The following is a 14,977-nucleotide window of genomic DNA, read 5'->3' on the forward strand; positions in this document are numbered from 1 at the left end:
ATGGCGCCAAGGGCTAGGCCTGTTGGTGTGATGATCCTGGTGCCAGGCCAAGCCTCTGTCCAAGCAGAGTTGAGTTCTGCTCAGTTGATATGACTTGGAACTGATTCTGGCTGATTTGACCTGGAACACAAAATATATTAATACAAACAAAATCTATCCAAGTAGAGAATTTTGCAGCCGATAGCTAGTGAACCTGGGAGCTGCTGTTTCAATAGATGTGAAGCACTAAATACTGAATACGAGGGGGTGGGAGCAGGGGAGGGTGAAATTTTGATTTCCCAGTTTTTGATCTTTTTTAAAAAGGTGCCAGATTCTGGACATTTTTTCTGGTTTAAATTTTACTCTGCTTCTATCACGGAAGAGAGAAAGAGATATTAGCATGAGAAACAGTAGAAGAAATTGGTGCTGGTGCAGAGGATCGGTGCCACACTTACACCGTGCATTGGAGGCGCACAGGGGACAGAATGCAGGCAGATGCACAGGCAGAGAGCCACCACCCTGACTAGTGCAATCCATGTATCCGTGCTGGCCCTGCATACCTGCCTTGGGTATATGAGGGCAATGTGAACTTTACCCATAACTGATCAGAGGTGGCTCTAGAAAGAGGACCTAGGATTCCTTTGATAGCTGAAGTGTTACTGGAATAAGCAAATAAACCCTGACTCAAGCTTTTTTATGTGAAGGGGACACAAATCAGTAGGGAATCTCTTCTTTTGCACAGACAATCTGCAAGGGGCAGTCATCACTATGATCCTTCAAGAATGAGCTAGGCCCGTGTGCCACTGAACCCTTCCCTACTCCCATCTGACAAAAAGCTAGGCTGTGTATCTAGCTGTGCTGCAGACTCTTGTGGGCCATTTCAGGCAAGTTATTTGGTCACAAATTTTGAGTAGTTCCAATTTTTGGGTACCTTGACTTTCAGCAATGTGGTGCCCTCACTGCTTCCATTTACTTTCAAAGGCTTGTGTATGCTCAGAAGCTTTAAAATTCGGGTTTCAGATGTCTCACACTGAGTTCCCAATAGCAGGGCCATGCAAAAGCAGTGCCACACAATAGAAGGCAGTGCTAGAATCAGGATTAGGACTCAGTACATCTGCACGAGACGCTACTGCATGGTAGCAATGAGCTACCATGCAGTAGTGTTGGCAGGCACTAACTGTGTGGCGATGATGTTGTGCAGTAGTTACAAGCTCATTGCTACTGTGCAGTAGCATCTGAAAAAAAGCAATGTGGCGATGGTACTGTGCAGTAATGCCTGTCACTGCACAGTAGATGTAGTACTTGCTTATGCATCCACACAATCTGCTGCTTGTGTGGATGTGGCCAGAGCTTCCCAGTTCCCAATCACATGCTTCAGGCCCTGGCCCCCTCAGACTTCCACAGTGTGTCTTTTATCCCTCTTTCACTAAAGCACTGTATCTGTGTGTTGCCAATGCTCTTTGCAGGCTGCAGACGTCTCGATGAGGTGTGTACTGGGATGGAAAGGCACCATTGCTTTCTTGGTGGAGGCATAGGCTTCGGTTGCAAAATTTGGACTTGGATCCCGGTGCCTTCCCAAAGGTGGTTGGGCAAGAGAGCATAACAGAACAGTTACCACTGACTGCATCAGATCCAGTCTGCTTTGCCCAGTCTCCTGTGCCACATAGGGGCAGACAGCAGCGGCTGAAAGGGAGAGCCAACTGGGTCTGGCTTTTCCCCACTGCTCCTCTCTCACTTGCAGCCTCCAGCACTGACGGTCTAGGGAAGTTCTTACTTGGCAGGGAAAACACCGTGACCACCAAGGTGGTTTTCTGTAAGCACACCCAGGGAAAACTGCTCTGCTGGCATGGGGGTAGTGGTGTATAGTTAACCTTAGCTTTATGCCAACTTGATGGAAATGGGAGACACCTCCCTGGCTTGCTCCTGGCACCTTATGGCTAAGCTCAAGCAAAACTCGGGAGCCCCCAAGCCTCCCGGCCTGGGCCTGCACGTAGGATGCCCGCCAAAGGACTTGGAAACATCTGAAGCCCCAGGGGGGGTGGAGGATGTCTGCGGGTAGTAGGGCCACTCACGGTTCTCGACTGAGTCACGGATTTGGAATGGATTTGGCTAACTTGACTTGGAACGTGAACAATGTTCATTACCAAAAAAAAAAAGATTCTGATTCAGATGCCTGCCCCTCTCCCCCGCGCTCAGTAGCTCCTGATGCCCCTTTCCTCCATCCCTTGGGTGGCATCCCTGCCATCCTCAGCCCTTGGGGATGCCCTAGGAGGCGGTGTCGGTGTGGGAGGCTTCTAGTTGAAACCGCAGCCCCAGGTCCTCTTCCAGCGCTGCCCCTCGCCCGCACCTGCCCCGGCCCCGCACGCGGGGCAGCCTCTCCGCCCGGTGACTGGCAGGTCCCGGGGCCAGTGGCGGGGGAAGGGTCGGCGCCTCCCGCCGATAGGCGGGGACGGGGGTGGGACGGCAGCGCGGTTCCCAGCCTGGCCGCGGCGCCCGGGGCTGCAGAGCTGCGGGGCCGGAGCCTCCCGGGGCGGCGGCGATGCGCTCCCGGCTGCGGGCGCCTCTGCTGCTGCTGCAGCTGTTCCAGCTGTTGGGGCCCCTGGCCAGGGGGCAGGCAGGTAAGTCCCAGCCCTGGTCCCGAGTCGGTCTCCCCGGGGGCGGGCGGGCCAAGGGGAGCTGTCCCGGGCAGGGGCGCAGGTGGGTGCGGAGGAGCCGGCTATGCTGTGCTGTCCTGGGCGGCCGCCTTCTCCCAGCGGCGTTTCTCGTGCCATGGCTCGCGCGAGGCCTTTTGGCAACCCAAGGGTGCTTTGCCCTAGAGAAGTCAGGGAGCCGAGACAAATGCCTGGGGTGGGGTAGCAGCACTTGCTTCGGAGACCTGCGCGCGTGTGACCGTGTCATTAGAGATGAACACGGAGGGCGAGGTGGCTTGATGGAGCTGTTTCTCAAAAGCGCTCCTCCTGCCTCCACCAGGAGTTTTGTCCGTTCCTGGTGGAGCGTGCGATGTGCGCAGTAATGTGCCCAGGCTAGGATACAAAGGGGTGACTTCCCATACATTGTGTGCAAAACTCTTGGTTCAGAAATTATACCTTTTATTAGACAAGTATCCTCAAGTCTAACTCGATTGTTTCGGATGCTGCTTTTGCCAGAGGCTTGGTGGTAGCATGTTTATGAATTACAAGCTAGACAAGGACACACAGGACTGGATCCTGTGACTCTCTCGGTTCTTACAGCTGTGTACAGCACAGAGCAGTTTATCTTGCACATTCTTCCCCCTGTTTTCTAAGCATGCTTAATCAGGGCCCTGCATCTGATCCCATTCACTGCAGTTTTAAAGCAGTGGGATGGCTTTGACTTCCATACACTTACTCCTGACTTACACCAGTGAGAGGAGGCTTTGTGGTTTAATTGTATAGCAGATGCTTGATCAATCTGCTGTCATTCTGTCCCATGTGTGGGATCAGCTTCCAAATTTCAGTGTCAGGCCTTGCCCTTTTCTCTTCCTAAAAACTCCCTTCTGCTGTTGCCTCTCCCCCTCAAAACCCCAACTCTCCATGAACATTATACAGAAGGGGAGGGAGAGTGTATCTCCCATTGTGTCCTGTCTTTTCTGGGCTCATCTGAGATGGTAAAATCCTTGGGATGCAGGTCCTTTCAGTTTTGTGCCTTGTGTTGTCAAAGCACAGTTCCTAACACTGAGTGTTTGCAAAGTGCTCTGAGATCCACAGGGGGAGTCTGCTGTAATGCAAAAATCCCACCTGTATCAGGTGTCCAGATAATCCAGGTGCCCTTTCCTCCTGGGCTGATGTGGATCACTGTAGCCCACTAATAAGGATGGAAGTAGCACTGGTCTCTTGCTATGCTTGATCCGCAGAGGATCTGGGTCTGATACATCAGCACCCAAGGTGGCTGAGTTCTTCAGCATCTGTCTACTGCCACTTCTAGTGTCACATTCTGAAGTCCATGGTTCAATCCTTAGTGTCTTGGCTAAATTAGCAGCTGTCATACAAGTATATACCAACTGCTGGTAGGTTTTGGAAGTACCTGTGCTCATTAGTGACTGAGACCGGGTCCAAACCTAATATAAATGAATTAAATGTTTTCCATTGGCACGATTCAAGGTCTAAAGTAGACTCCAATGGATTGCAGACCCAAGAGTGATGCAGAAGGGAAATGCTTAACATCTTTCCTTAGGAGGGGGAGAAATCGACTTCATTAAATAAAGTTAACAGCACATACCCTTTCTGTACTGTGATAATGATACTACCGTGCATAACACTGGTGACTTTGACAGAATGCTTTGTACTTATACTGACTGAAACCAGTGCTGGTAGAGTGAGCCTAAATATAACCTCAAGATGTATAACACCCCTAGGGAAACTGGGACAATATGAATGGCATGATGGAAAAAACACACATAAAAAGGAAGGAAATCAAGGAGCAAGACAAGAAGATTTCCCGCTGTCTGCAACAGCCTGTAACAATGATCATCTTCCCTCCCACACCCCAAAGTCTTAGTCTTAGCGTCCTGGCAGGAAGCCTCACCAAGATCAGCTGAAGGCACCTGCCCCCCACACCCTCCACACACACTAACTGCTCTTCAAGGCCGAGCCCAGAAATACCTCTCAATAAGACTCTTTTAATTGTACCTCCACCATCCTCCTGGAAGTGAGACATGGCTCTTGCAGCTTCTGCTATGGGAGTCATCACTGTAGTTCTCTAATCTCCTGAGGCCTCACTCTGAGTTCAGCTTTAGGAGGATATATGCAGCTTAACAGCTGCATAAATCTTGGAGGCTTCATTTTGCAATGAACAACCCCCCCTCTTTCTCCTCCCTTGTGCTTCAGTCCATGAAGGTTTTTGCACCCACTGTGGCTTGGTTTGGGAGCTGAATCAGCCCAGAAATGCTTCCAGTGACATTCAGCTTCCAGCTACTGAATTTGGGCCTGAACTCACACAGACCAAGGCAGTTTCAAATGATTTCACCCTTATGCTCGTTCTGGCAAGAAATGCTTTCCAATTGCACAGTATAAAGAGATCATAAATTCACTTCAGGTAGGCAGGTCAATACCAATGTCCCATTCACAGAGCAGGAAACCATTGCACAGTATGGGATATGACTTGCCCCAAGTCACACAGAGGGCTAGAGACAGAGCTGGGAATAGAAGGAGCTTTCTGGTCTCTTCCTGATGTGGTCTAGCAAGTAGATTACAGCATGAGACCCTATGATTCCTGAAAGACTAGTAGATCTAATTTCACCTGTCTAGAGTTAAGTATACACAAAAGCTCTTGGGTCAGAGGTGATATCTTTTATTAGACCAACTAAATAGTAGCAAGAAAATTCCTTTCTTAAGTGTGTTGCACAGACTTAAGAAAGTTAAGTATGTTAAGAGTTGAGCATGGTACTCCTACACCAAGCATAGACTGATTATCCCTGGCGGTTCCACATTTCGGTGCAAGATTCTTGGGATTATTACAAATAGGAACAAGTTAAGAATAGCAGGACATTTCCTCTTGTAGATTTTCCCTGTAGTTTCCTTTTTTTTTTTCTCTTTAGGTTCTTTCTAGGGTTAAATTTTTGTGACAGGAACTGGTTTCTAGGAAGGAAGCACTGGCTGCAAATAAATTAGATATTAACCCATCAGCACGCATATCCCCACAGCAGTGATGTACTTCTAGCCCCGGCCATGGAGCATGCCAGTGCTTGTGCTCTTTTCAGGTCTATAGCTCTGAGCTCAGATATTTCTCCTGCAGCATCAGTTATGTTTTGTCTTTCCTGCATCCTGTAGAAATACCCTGTCAGCAATCTGCTGAATGTGATGAAAGTTTTTTGGTGTTTTTTTTTTTTTTGTTTCCTGCTGAAGATGTCTAGAATGATGCAAGTGACTTGTACTGGAAAAGCAAAAGGTTAATTTACGGGATTTTTAAAAAAATTTCTGCCAAGAAGTATCGGGACAAAATATCGTTCAGAATTCCCAAATTCTCAAAACCTGGGGGTGAGGATTCCTTGAAAAAGATGGGAGTTTTCATGGCTTTCTCCTCATCGTGAACCACTTGTTGGAAGTGGGGACAAGGGGCAGGAACTTGAGGAGATCTGGCATTTGAGGTATGAAGAGATGTCTTTTGTGGAGGGGGGAAAGATGGTCTGATGGAGATTTGACAGAAACTAAGGGCTTGGATCCTGGGAGAAAAGGCCCTTTCCAAGGAGAAAAAAGTACATCTGGATTCTTGATAATGCAATTACTCCTCTCCTCAGTTTGTTAAAGGATAACAGACACACTCGCTCAGCTGTTCCCCTGCAGACTCTCCCAAGCTGATCAAGGCACCTTGTAGCTTGGGGACCAGGGCAGCTGGGGGGAGCTAGAAGTGATTACAAATGAATGGCCAGTGCAGTTTGCAGGTTTCTGTGTTGCAAGGAGCTTTTCCTGTAAATCCCTGGGTTGTGGGGGGGGGGGAAGAATATTGGTAGTTCACTTGTGGTTTCTAATGAAACTTACTTCAGGAAGTAATTAGCACAGTTATCAGCACCAGAGATTGACTCCTTTGCCAAAGTTGGAATTCCCCAAGCTGTCCCACAACTTCCCCTGATCCCTGACCTGTAGAAGTAAAAGGAGACTTCAGCCCCCAAGGGCCATTCAGACCTTGATCTTTCTGCTGGGATTGTTGGGGTTTTGTGATGCAGACTACCGCAGCCAGGAAGGTCCTCCATGCTGGCTGCTCACCTGACCTCGCTCATTGTGCCCAGGATTTTTTCAGCTTCCTGAAATGGCAGTGCTGGGTTTGGATCCTTAAGCACCCTTTTGGGAGGCAGGGTCTTTGTCTCGTGCCTCTGAGGCTGCTGTGCTGTCCAAGACAGCAGCATCTCTTTATCCAAGCATGCTCCATCTCTTTATCCAAGCATGCTCCACATTTATAGCAGGTGCAAGGCTACTTTTACATCTTTTTGCTCTTCAGAGACAGAAGATAATAGAGCTGGCAGGCAAGTACTACGTTTAGTATGGTATTTGTAATCACAGACAGATACCTTTAGACGAGTGATTCTCAACCAGGGTGCTATAGCTCCTTGGAGTGCTTTGAGATCATTTTAGGGGTGCTATGGGGTGTCATGCAAATTGAGCACTGCTAGACGTGCAAGCATGATTAACACGATGAACGCAGAGATTTCCGATAGGAATCTGTAGCATTAAAAAACGTTCGGACCTGTTGTGATCTTTCTGAGTTCTTTGCAACAGAAGAGTTGTTCTATTAAGTTTTTGTTATCAAAAAACCGATGGAAACCCAGAGCTAAAATTTTCTGTGGGAGGCCCTGAGTCTATTGAGGGGAGTTGCAAGCCTAAAACAGGTTGAGAACCACTGCATTAGAGAGTCCCCAGCATCAAACAGATTCCCAGGCTGGACACAGATATGCCCCCAAATCATCCCAGAGATCTGGGCTGAGCCCCTTCAAGCTCATTTCAGAGATGCCATTGAATTACAGCTTCACTTTCTGCCATCAATGGCTACAAATGAGGTGATGTCTTATTGGTATTGGGTTAGAAACCTTCCTCCAGAGCAGGGGTGGGCAATTATTTTGGCTGAGGGGCTAGTTAAGGAGTTTTGGTGAGCTCATGAGGGCACAGGGATGCGGGGGTGGGAAAGGATGCTGAACTTGCCCCAGCCCCCTGTCACAGCTGTTTATATTGCCTGGCCCTGGGGGGGGTACACGGGATGGGACGGGACAGGGAGATGCCAATTTATCCTATCCTACCCTGGGCTTTTCTGCCCTGCACCCCTGCAAGGAGTGCTGGAGAGAGAGGACAGGCAGGGTCTCCATGGAGACTGGCCCAGGACCCCTACGGGTAGGGCTCACTCAGCTGGGCAAATGAGATGGGGTTGCGGGCAGGTGGGGTGCAGTGTCTGGGAGTGGGATGGGCAGCTGGTGCTGGGATCTTGAGGCACTGAGAATGCAGGGCTGGGCCCTGGGGCAGAGCTGTGATCGGCTCCCCGCACGTCCCTGCGACTGGCGCCAGTTGCACAAGGAACCACGGGGCAGGAAACTGGCACCTGTCGCAGAGATAAGTGGGGAGTGGATTGCAGCTCTGCTCCAGGCCCTGGCCCCGTGCCGTCACCACCCTGCAATCCTGGCCCCAGCCCTGCCCACCCATCTTGCTCCTGGACATTGCTCTTTGTCTGCCTATGCCCCCATCCCATCCCTTTGGCCAAGTGTGCCCTGCCCATGGAGGTCCCAGGCTGGTGTCTGTGGAGACCCTGCCCCCCTCTGTCTGATGCCCCTGGCAGTGGGTGCAGGGTAAATGGGCCCAGGGTGGCCAGGCAATGGGGCTGGGGGCTAGGGGCCTGCCATGCTGGCAGTAGCAGGGCACACGCCTGCTCCTAGGCAGCCAGGAAATCAGATCTGACTGCCATGCTGCCCCTACCTCACTGCCCTGCTGCCCAGCTCCGTGGACTACAGCTCCAGGAGTGCCCGAGAGCCATGTGAGGGGATAGGGCTGTGCCAGGCAGTACCTCCACGCTTGGGGGTGGCAGGACCAGCCACATGCACCATGGCCCAGGCTGCCCCAAGTACCTTGGCCGGGTGGGGCATAGGGACCTGCTGCGTGCTGGATGGAATCACTTGACAGGCTGGGTATAGCCCATGGGCCATATTTAGCCCACCGCTGCCCCAGATGGAGCTAAATAAACTTGTAGTTGGGAACCTGTCATCAGAGCTTTGCTCAGTGTCCCTCCTCCAAAGCAGCTGTGGGGTGGGTGGCTCAGATGGAGGCTTCATTTGCAATGACACTAGGTCACTGAGAGTTATTCTAAAGTGGCAGCTGTGCACCAGATGGGACATACTGTGCATCTTCCCCAGGGCTCTGATATTCCAAGTATCACTAAGCATTGATAAGAAATCACTATATTGTCATCAATGCCTGCAGGCATAGTGGTAGCCTGCAGCCTAGATGGTACCTGTGTTCCTGAATCGTGTTTGAAAATCTTGCCCCAGAGTTATAGTGCAAGTGGGGACCACGGTTGAGGTACAGTTTGGTCTCAGCTAAGACTAATGTTGAGCCACTGGCTGGGGCCGTTTTCCGCAGACGTGTTCTACCATAATAGACAGGGTGAGAACAGAGAGTTGAAATCGGCCATCATAAGCCCGGAGTGACTTTACTGAAGTCAGTGGAGCTACATCAGTGTTGGAGAGGTGCATTAGGTGCAGGGATTGATAGTGAGAGACGGGTGAATGGGGAATTGGTTATCCCACAGACATAACTCCTTTATTCTGTTCCTGAATTATCCATGAGTAAGTTTGGGTTCTTATTAATATTGATAACCTTCAGCAATCGGTCTGGGAGAAGATACTGCATCCTGAGGACTGGCTGCTGACTACTTACTTAGGATAGATGGGAATTGTGGCTGGAAAGAGGTGGGGCATTTTTTCTGCTCCCTTACTGGGGAATAAATAATGTAGGATCTGGCTGGTACCTGGATCCCCACTGCCAGTCATGAAGCAGAATGAAATGGCCATCCTCCCAACTGTGTATGGGCAAAAGTCCTTTGAGGAAATGGAATATTATTTATCTTACAGGGGCACCTATAAGCCTTGGCATGCTAGGGTCTGTAGACAGTGAGAGAGTCCCTGCCCCGATGACCTTAGCATAAGTGGAGATGAAATTAGTGACTTGCCCAGGGCCACCCAGCAGGCCAGCGGCAGAGCCAGAACTAACACCCCAGTCCTCCGAGTGCTTCTTTTGAAGGGAAAGGGGTCTGAGCCTGGGGGAACTGGACAACTGTTTGTGGGGGAATGGGAGAAGGAATGTTTCTTATTACCATTTAGCAGTGTTCACCCAGCTCCAGTTACAACAGACCGTGGGAGGGTGTGGGGGGTAATTCATAATAACGGCTCCCCAGGCACCAAGTGTTAAATACCTTATTACTTTTCACTTTTCAATTATCAGACACCCGATAGCATCTTCATAAGCAGTGAAAGCCTGAAATGAAATCCCTGGCCGCATGTGTGGCGCTCAGCTTATCTCTGGCATGTGAGCTTGGCATGTGCATTAGGGAGGGCTGGGATGTTTTATCAAGGGCGGCATTTCCCAGGACAATCTTTTCTTGGCTCGCCCTCCAGCCTTTCTCAGACCTGTGGTTGTGGATCTCCAGGGCTGAGGAATTATGCCTCTTCCAGCTTACTGAGAAGCTGTCTCCTCTCTCATCCCTCACACCTCAAGCCTGAACAAAGAGAAACTCCACCTAGATGACTGTTCTCCATCCCTACTCTGCTCTCTGGACAAGGGCAGCAAGACATGACCTCCTGGCTAAATCATGGCTGTGGAAACCGGGACTCGGGCTCTAACGCTGACTCGTTCTGTGATGCTGACCGGAGAGAATCAGAGCAGTGGTGTATATAGGGTTTCTTTGAGGAGTGCTGTAAGAGGAGCAGATTTTAAAAGAGCCAGGCTGTGAAGTTGCTTCTTCTTGGCCTGTCTCTGATCTTCTGCTGAAGTGGGTTTGTTCAGACCAGGTCTCACTCAGATAGCAGTAAAGCCCCATGTACCACCACTCTTGTCTGTCCCACCCAGGGGTGTAGCATAAGCCTGGGCAGACCCTGCATGCACATTGAAGATGGGTGTATCTTGCCACCACTCCTTTCTATTCCCTCTGCCCCTCCCCACATCATTTTCTTAACTAGATTTTAAATCCCCTCCATGTGTTTTTTCCAACTCCTGCAGCAGGAAGCCTTCTTATTCCAGAGAAATCAGAAGATAACAGAGCTACACGGGCACATGCAGAATCAGAAAACATACACTGGCCAAGCCGATTACTCTCTGCTACCCCATGATTCCTGATTAAATGCTAACCTTGTGCTATTAATCCCATTCATCTGCATCTTCAATCTGTGCAGCAGCTGTGCCTGGAAAGCAACTCCTATGCACAGGGCACTCCCCGGAGGCAGGAAATTACACTGATTATTTGTTTTTCTTTTTTGGCTAATTCCAATAGCATTAGTGGGAATGGCACCGTAGGTCAGGGGGTTAGGAATGGACCAACTTTCCCATCCAGGGTGCTGGTTTTGATCCAGATCATAATTCTAAAGTCATTTCCCTGGTTATTGTGGAATAATCTTGCCCCATGTCTCTCTTCCCTAAATCTCTGATTTCTGTTAAGCCATCCTGGCCATCCTGCTTCCTCATGCAAGCCCTGACTGGCTGGTGGGAATGTCATAGGCCTTCTCACTTTTGTCCACATTCTTATCTCTGAAGCTCTCTCAGAGCACCAAGAAACCTCCCTTTCCAGGATAGCAAACCCAGGGCTGTAGAGAGGGACAAGAGTTCCCCAAGGAGCGGATAGGAAGCGCCTGACTTCCCAGCACCTCTTAGCATGGCGTAACCATTGCACTCATTCAGTGGGGGTAGAAATCCTACTGAATCAGAGGTCATTACTAGTTCTTTGTACAATTGTAAATGCCTGACACTGAGTTCAGGGCAGGGCGGGGATTGGGTCCCAGCGCCAAGCTGTGCAAAGGCAGCTGGGGGTGTGAGTCACAGCTTGGGAAAGCTCCCCTTTCGTGTTCCAAGCATTGCCCTAGTGCAGTTCCCCCAGAGCCCTTTGCTTCTCCCAAAAATGAAACAAGCTGAGCATTTTTTAGATTATCACCAGGCTGGTCCTGGCCAGATCCTCCTGGGGTATCCATCAGTGGAGCTGCATGGAGTGATGCTGGCTAACACCAGCTCGAGATGTAGCCCCTTGGGGACACGGGATGAATGTTGCCAGCGCAGCCCAGCTCTTGTCGGAGTCTCCTGGCCTGGATACTGCCTCGTTCTTTCCCAGTCTTGCAACACCCCTCTCTCTGCAGCACCTGCACTCCTAAGATAGAGCACATTTCACAGTGGCTGTATTGTGATCACTGGTGAGCTCCTTGTGATCACTGGTGAGGAGTCTCCCACCAGATTGGACAGCACCAAAACTCGTTCCTATCTGGCAGCCAGGACTGGCTTCTGCGAGCAGAGCTGGCAGCTTAAACACAGCTTCTAGTGGGCAGGAATGCACACCCCATAAACCAGCTTTTCTCAACCCATGGGTCGTGACCCAAAAGTGGGTCACAAGAATATATGAAAGAGTCACAAACAAACTTTTAAAATGGATCCTCCTATAAAGGAGAAAAATGTGTGAAACTGGCTTTTTCCTTGCTGGCTGCAGGCTGACACTGGGGGCCTGGGGCCTGAGGGTGGGGGGCAGCAGGTCAAGACTGAGGGGCGCTGGGTCAGGACTGGCCATTGATGTTTACAAATGGGTCCAAGTACAAAAACGTTTGAGAACCACTGCCATAAACCACCATCCCTGGCAGCCCCCTTGGAGAGAGGGGCACAGTAAGTCATGGAGGCTGAAGATCTATCAATCCCAGGGGACAGCCCTGGGGAAGTTGGAGGACAGGGGAAGGGCTTGTCTTGGGGTCGTCCCATTCTGTGGGTACATCTGGAATTTCCCCCCTCTTGCTGTTCGTACCAGCACCAGTTTCACCATAAAACTGAGCAAACTCTTTCTTTCTCAAGGAAAACCACTCGCCTTTGCTCCTTTTTCTCCTTGTGTACCATGCAGGTCAGTGCTGCCCCGATGCGGTTTGGAAATACTGGGTCTCATCTGAGAGCTGGTGGCTGGTGTCAGGTTAGAAAGGGGGGCCTCCGTAGCATCTGGGCCTTTGTTTAGGGTCCTGTTGAAGTCAGTGGCCAGCCTCAGTGGAAGATGGTAGGTCACCTGCTCTCTGGGCTGTGCTGGTGATTCTGCATGTGTTGCAGGGCCTCATGGGGCCTGTCCACAGGCACGGAGCTAGTCTGGGACTTACAGATGTTGTACATAGATGCAGCTGACCTGCCCAGAGGCTCCCAGGCCCCAGCAGAGGCAGTCAGATGCGGACAGATGCGGTCTCGCTAAGCATACTGAACATTGCTGCCATTCAGTGGTCCGTGGCAGATACTAAGTGGGGACCTGCTCCTATGCCAGTCAGTGGCAAAACCCCAGTGGTTTCAGTGGAAGCAGCGCAGGACCTGTTGTTGGAGAAGGAGTGAGGAAAAAACTTGGTTTGAACCAGGCATTGAGACTGAACGTGACTCCAGACCTGGTGCTGCTGGATACCATGCTGAGGGCCTGGGGCAGCTTGTGTCTGGCAGAGCTGCCCTTCTCAATGGTGCTAAGAAGAACCAATTTCACTGGCTTCCCAGTCTGATCTTTTGGGTGCTTGAATTATACCAGCTTAACACCCATGGGGAGGGGGTATGGCCTAGTGGATACAACATCAGAGCGGCACTCAGGAATCTTGTGCTTTATTTTACCACTGGCTTGCTGGGTGACCTTGGGCAGGTCTCTTCACCTCCCTGAACCTCCCTTTCTCCCTCTGTAAAGCTGGGAGGATGCTAAGCCGTACTGATAGAAAACACTAGATAAGAGCTAGGGATTATTATTTGTTCCTGATTTACACTGCGAGACTGGAATCAAACCCCTGGCAGCTACTTTTGGATGTACTTGCAGGCAGTAGCCTGGCTTGACACAAACCTCTCGCCTCCCCTTCTTCCCCACAGCTTCCTCCTCAGTAGGTCAGTGTTGGAAGGGCAGCAGGGCCACGGTAGCTTCCTGGCTTGGCAGAAGTGAGGTGAGTGTGTGCCCATGCATTTGGAGAGCAGTGGAGAGAAACAATTTTGCCTCCGGCTGTCAGCTCTTGCTGGCTGGTTTCTCTGAAGCTTTCAGTGCTATGGTTTCATCTCCCAGAGAGAGAAGCAAAAGCAGCAGGAAAAATGGAGGCCTTCAATGTTCCTTTTTTGTCCGACTGCAGGAGAGCTGGGCCAGGGATGGGGGGGACGGTTTGGGAGACAGCCTCATTCATTTGAAATGCAGGCTGCACAAAGGCTGAAAAGCAAGAGAAGGAGCCTAATTGATATTTGGCCTCACAGTGCCTCTTCTGTTAAAGGCTTTCGCCCAGCGAGCGCGTGCTATAGCAACTACGGACCACGTGCTGCTGAGGGGGCGGCTGGTGAAAAAGGGGGCTTTATGAGGTGGAAGAGCAGGTGTATCAGCGGGGACAGAACCCTGGCTCATGGGCTGGCAGCAGTCTTGGAGTCATCAAAACAAACAGCGAAGCTTCCAGTTTGCCCTGGTGTCACCCATGCTGGTCACCTGCTCAGCATGGGTGGTTCACACACTCCCAAAGGACAGGAGAGACAGACCATACTCGGCCACAGCACTGGCCAGGATCTATCTTGACCTAGAAGCACCGATCAATGAATAGACCCCAGGTGAAGCAGAACCAGGGTGACCTTCCCCATCCTTCTTGACATTTCATTTTTAAGGGACCTGCCAATTTAGTGTAAGTCCCAAATTTACCACTCCTCCTTTTTTAAAGGGACAAGGTGGCTTAGAGATATGAAGAGCAATACCATGTAAAAATATTATCAAAATACAGTCAAGCTTTTCTCTCTAAATGGAGGAAGCATGTCTCTACCATGATAGGTAATGAGACACAGCTGCTAGCTACAGCCAGGAAAGTGAGCCTAACTGGAAGCTGACCAGTTACCTTTCACTAGGCCAGCTGTATTTGCAAAGTAAAGTAGGATCTGGCTTTGTTGTCATGGGTATTATACCTGTACGGAGAACAGAAAAGCCCTTTGTTAGTGGTGGATAGAGGGAGCTGTGATTTCTGAAGGCACAGGGGGCTGAATCCTTGGTTCTGGTTAACCGCATGTTGATGCTACCAGAAGGCAAACTGGCAGGAGATGTGATTTGGTTTAAGTTTTTTCAGGCTTGTGGTGAAAACAAATAGCTGCCAGTCCACAGCTTCTCAAACAGCTCGGATCAGCTTAATCATTACATCAGAGCAGTACCCGGAGGCTCTGACCAAGATAAAAGGCCCTTTGTGGTGGGTGCTGCACAGTGAGAGACAGACACTGTCCTGAAGAGTTTACAAGCTAAATAGACAAGGGAAACCAAAGGCAGGAAGGGAAAGAGGAGTTGTGACAGGCCCAAGGTCACACAG

General features: G+C 50.4%; 1 protein-coding gene across 1 annotated transcript in view; it reads left to right on the forward strand.

The window, feature by feature from the left end:
- Positions 1-2,444: 2,444 nt before the first annotated feature.
- LOC102562412 (discoidin, CUB and LCCL domain-containing protein 1-like) overlaps positions 2,445-14,977 on the forward strand; it is a 55,111-nt gene continuing 42,578 nt past the window's right edge. The window contains exon 1 of the mRNA XM_014605028.3: positions 2,445-2,597. Within this exon, the coding sequence (XP_014460514.2) occupies positions 2,519-2,597 (79 nt within the window). The 5' untranslated portion in view covers positions 2,445-2,518. The remainder of the gene's footprint in view (positions 2,598-14,977) is intronic.

The sequence above is a fragment of the Alligator mississippiensis genome, chromosome 6, assembly GCF_030867095.1.
Source record: "Alligator mississippiensis isolate rAllMis1 chromosome 6, rAllMis1, whole genome shotgun sequence".
Taxonomy (NCBI): Eukaryota; Metazoa; Chordata; order Crocodylia; family Alligatoridae; genus Alligator; species Alligator mississippiensis.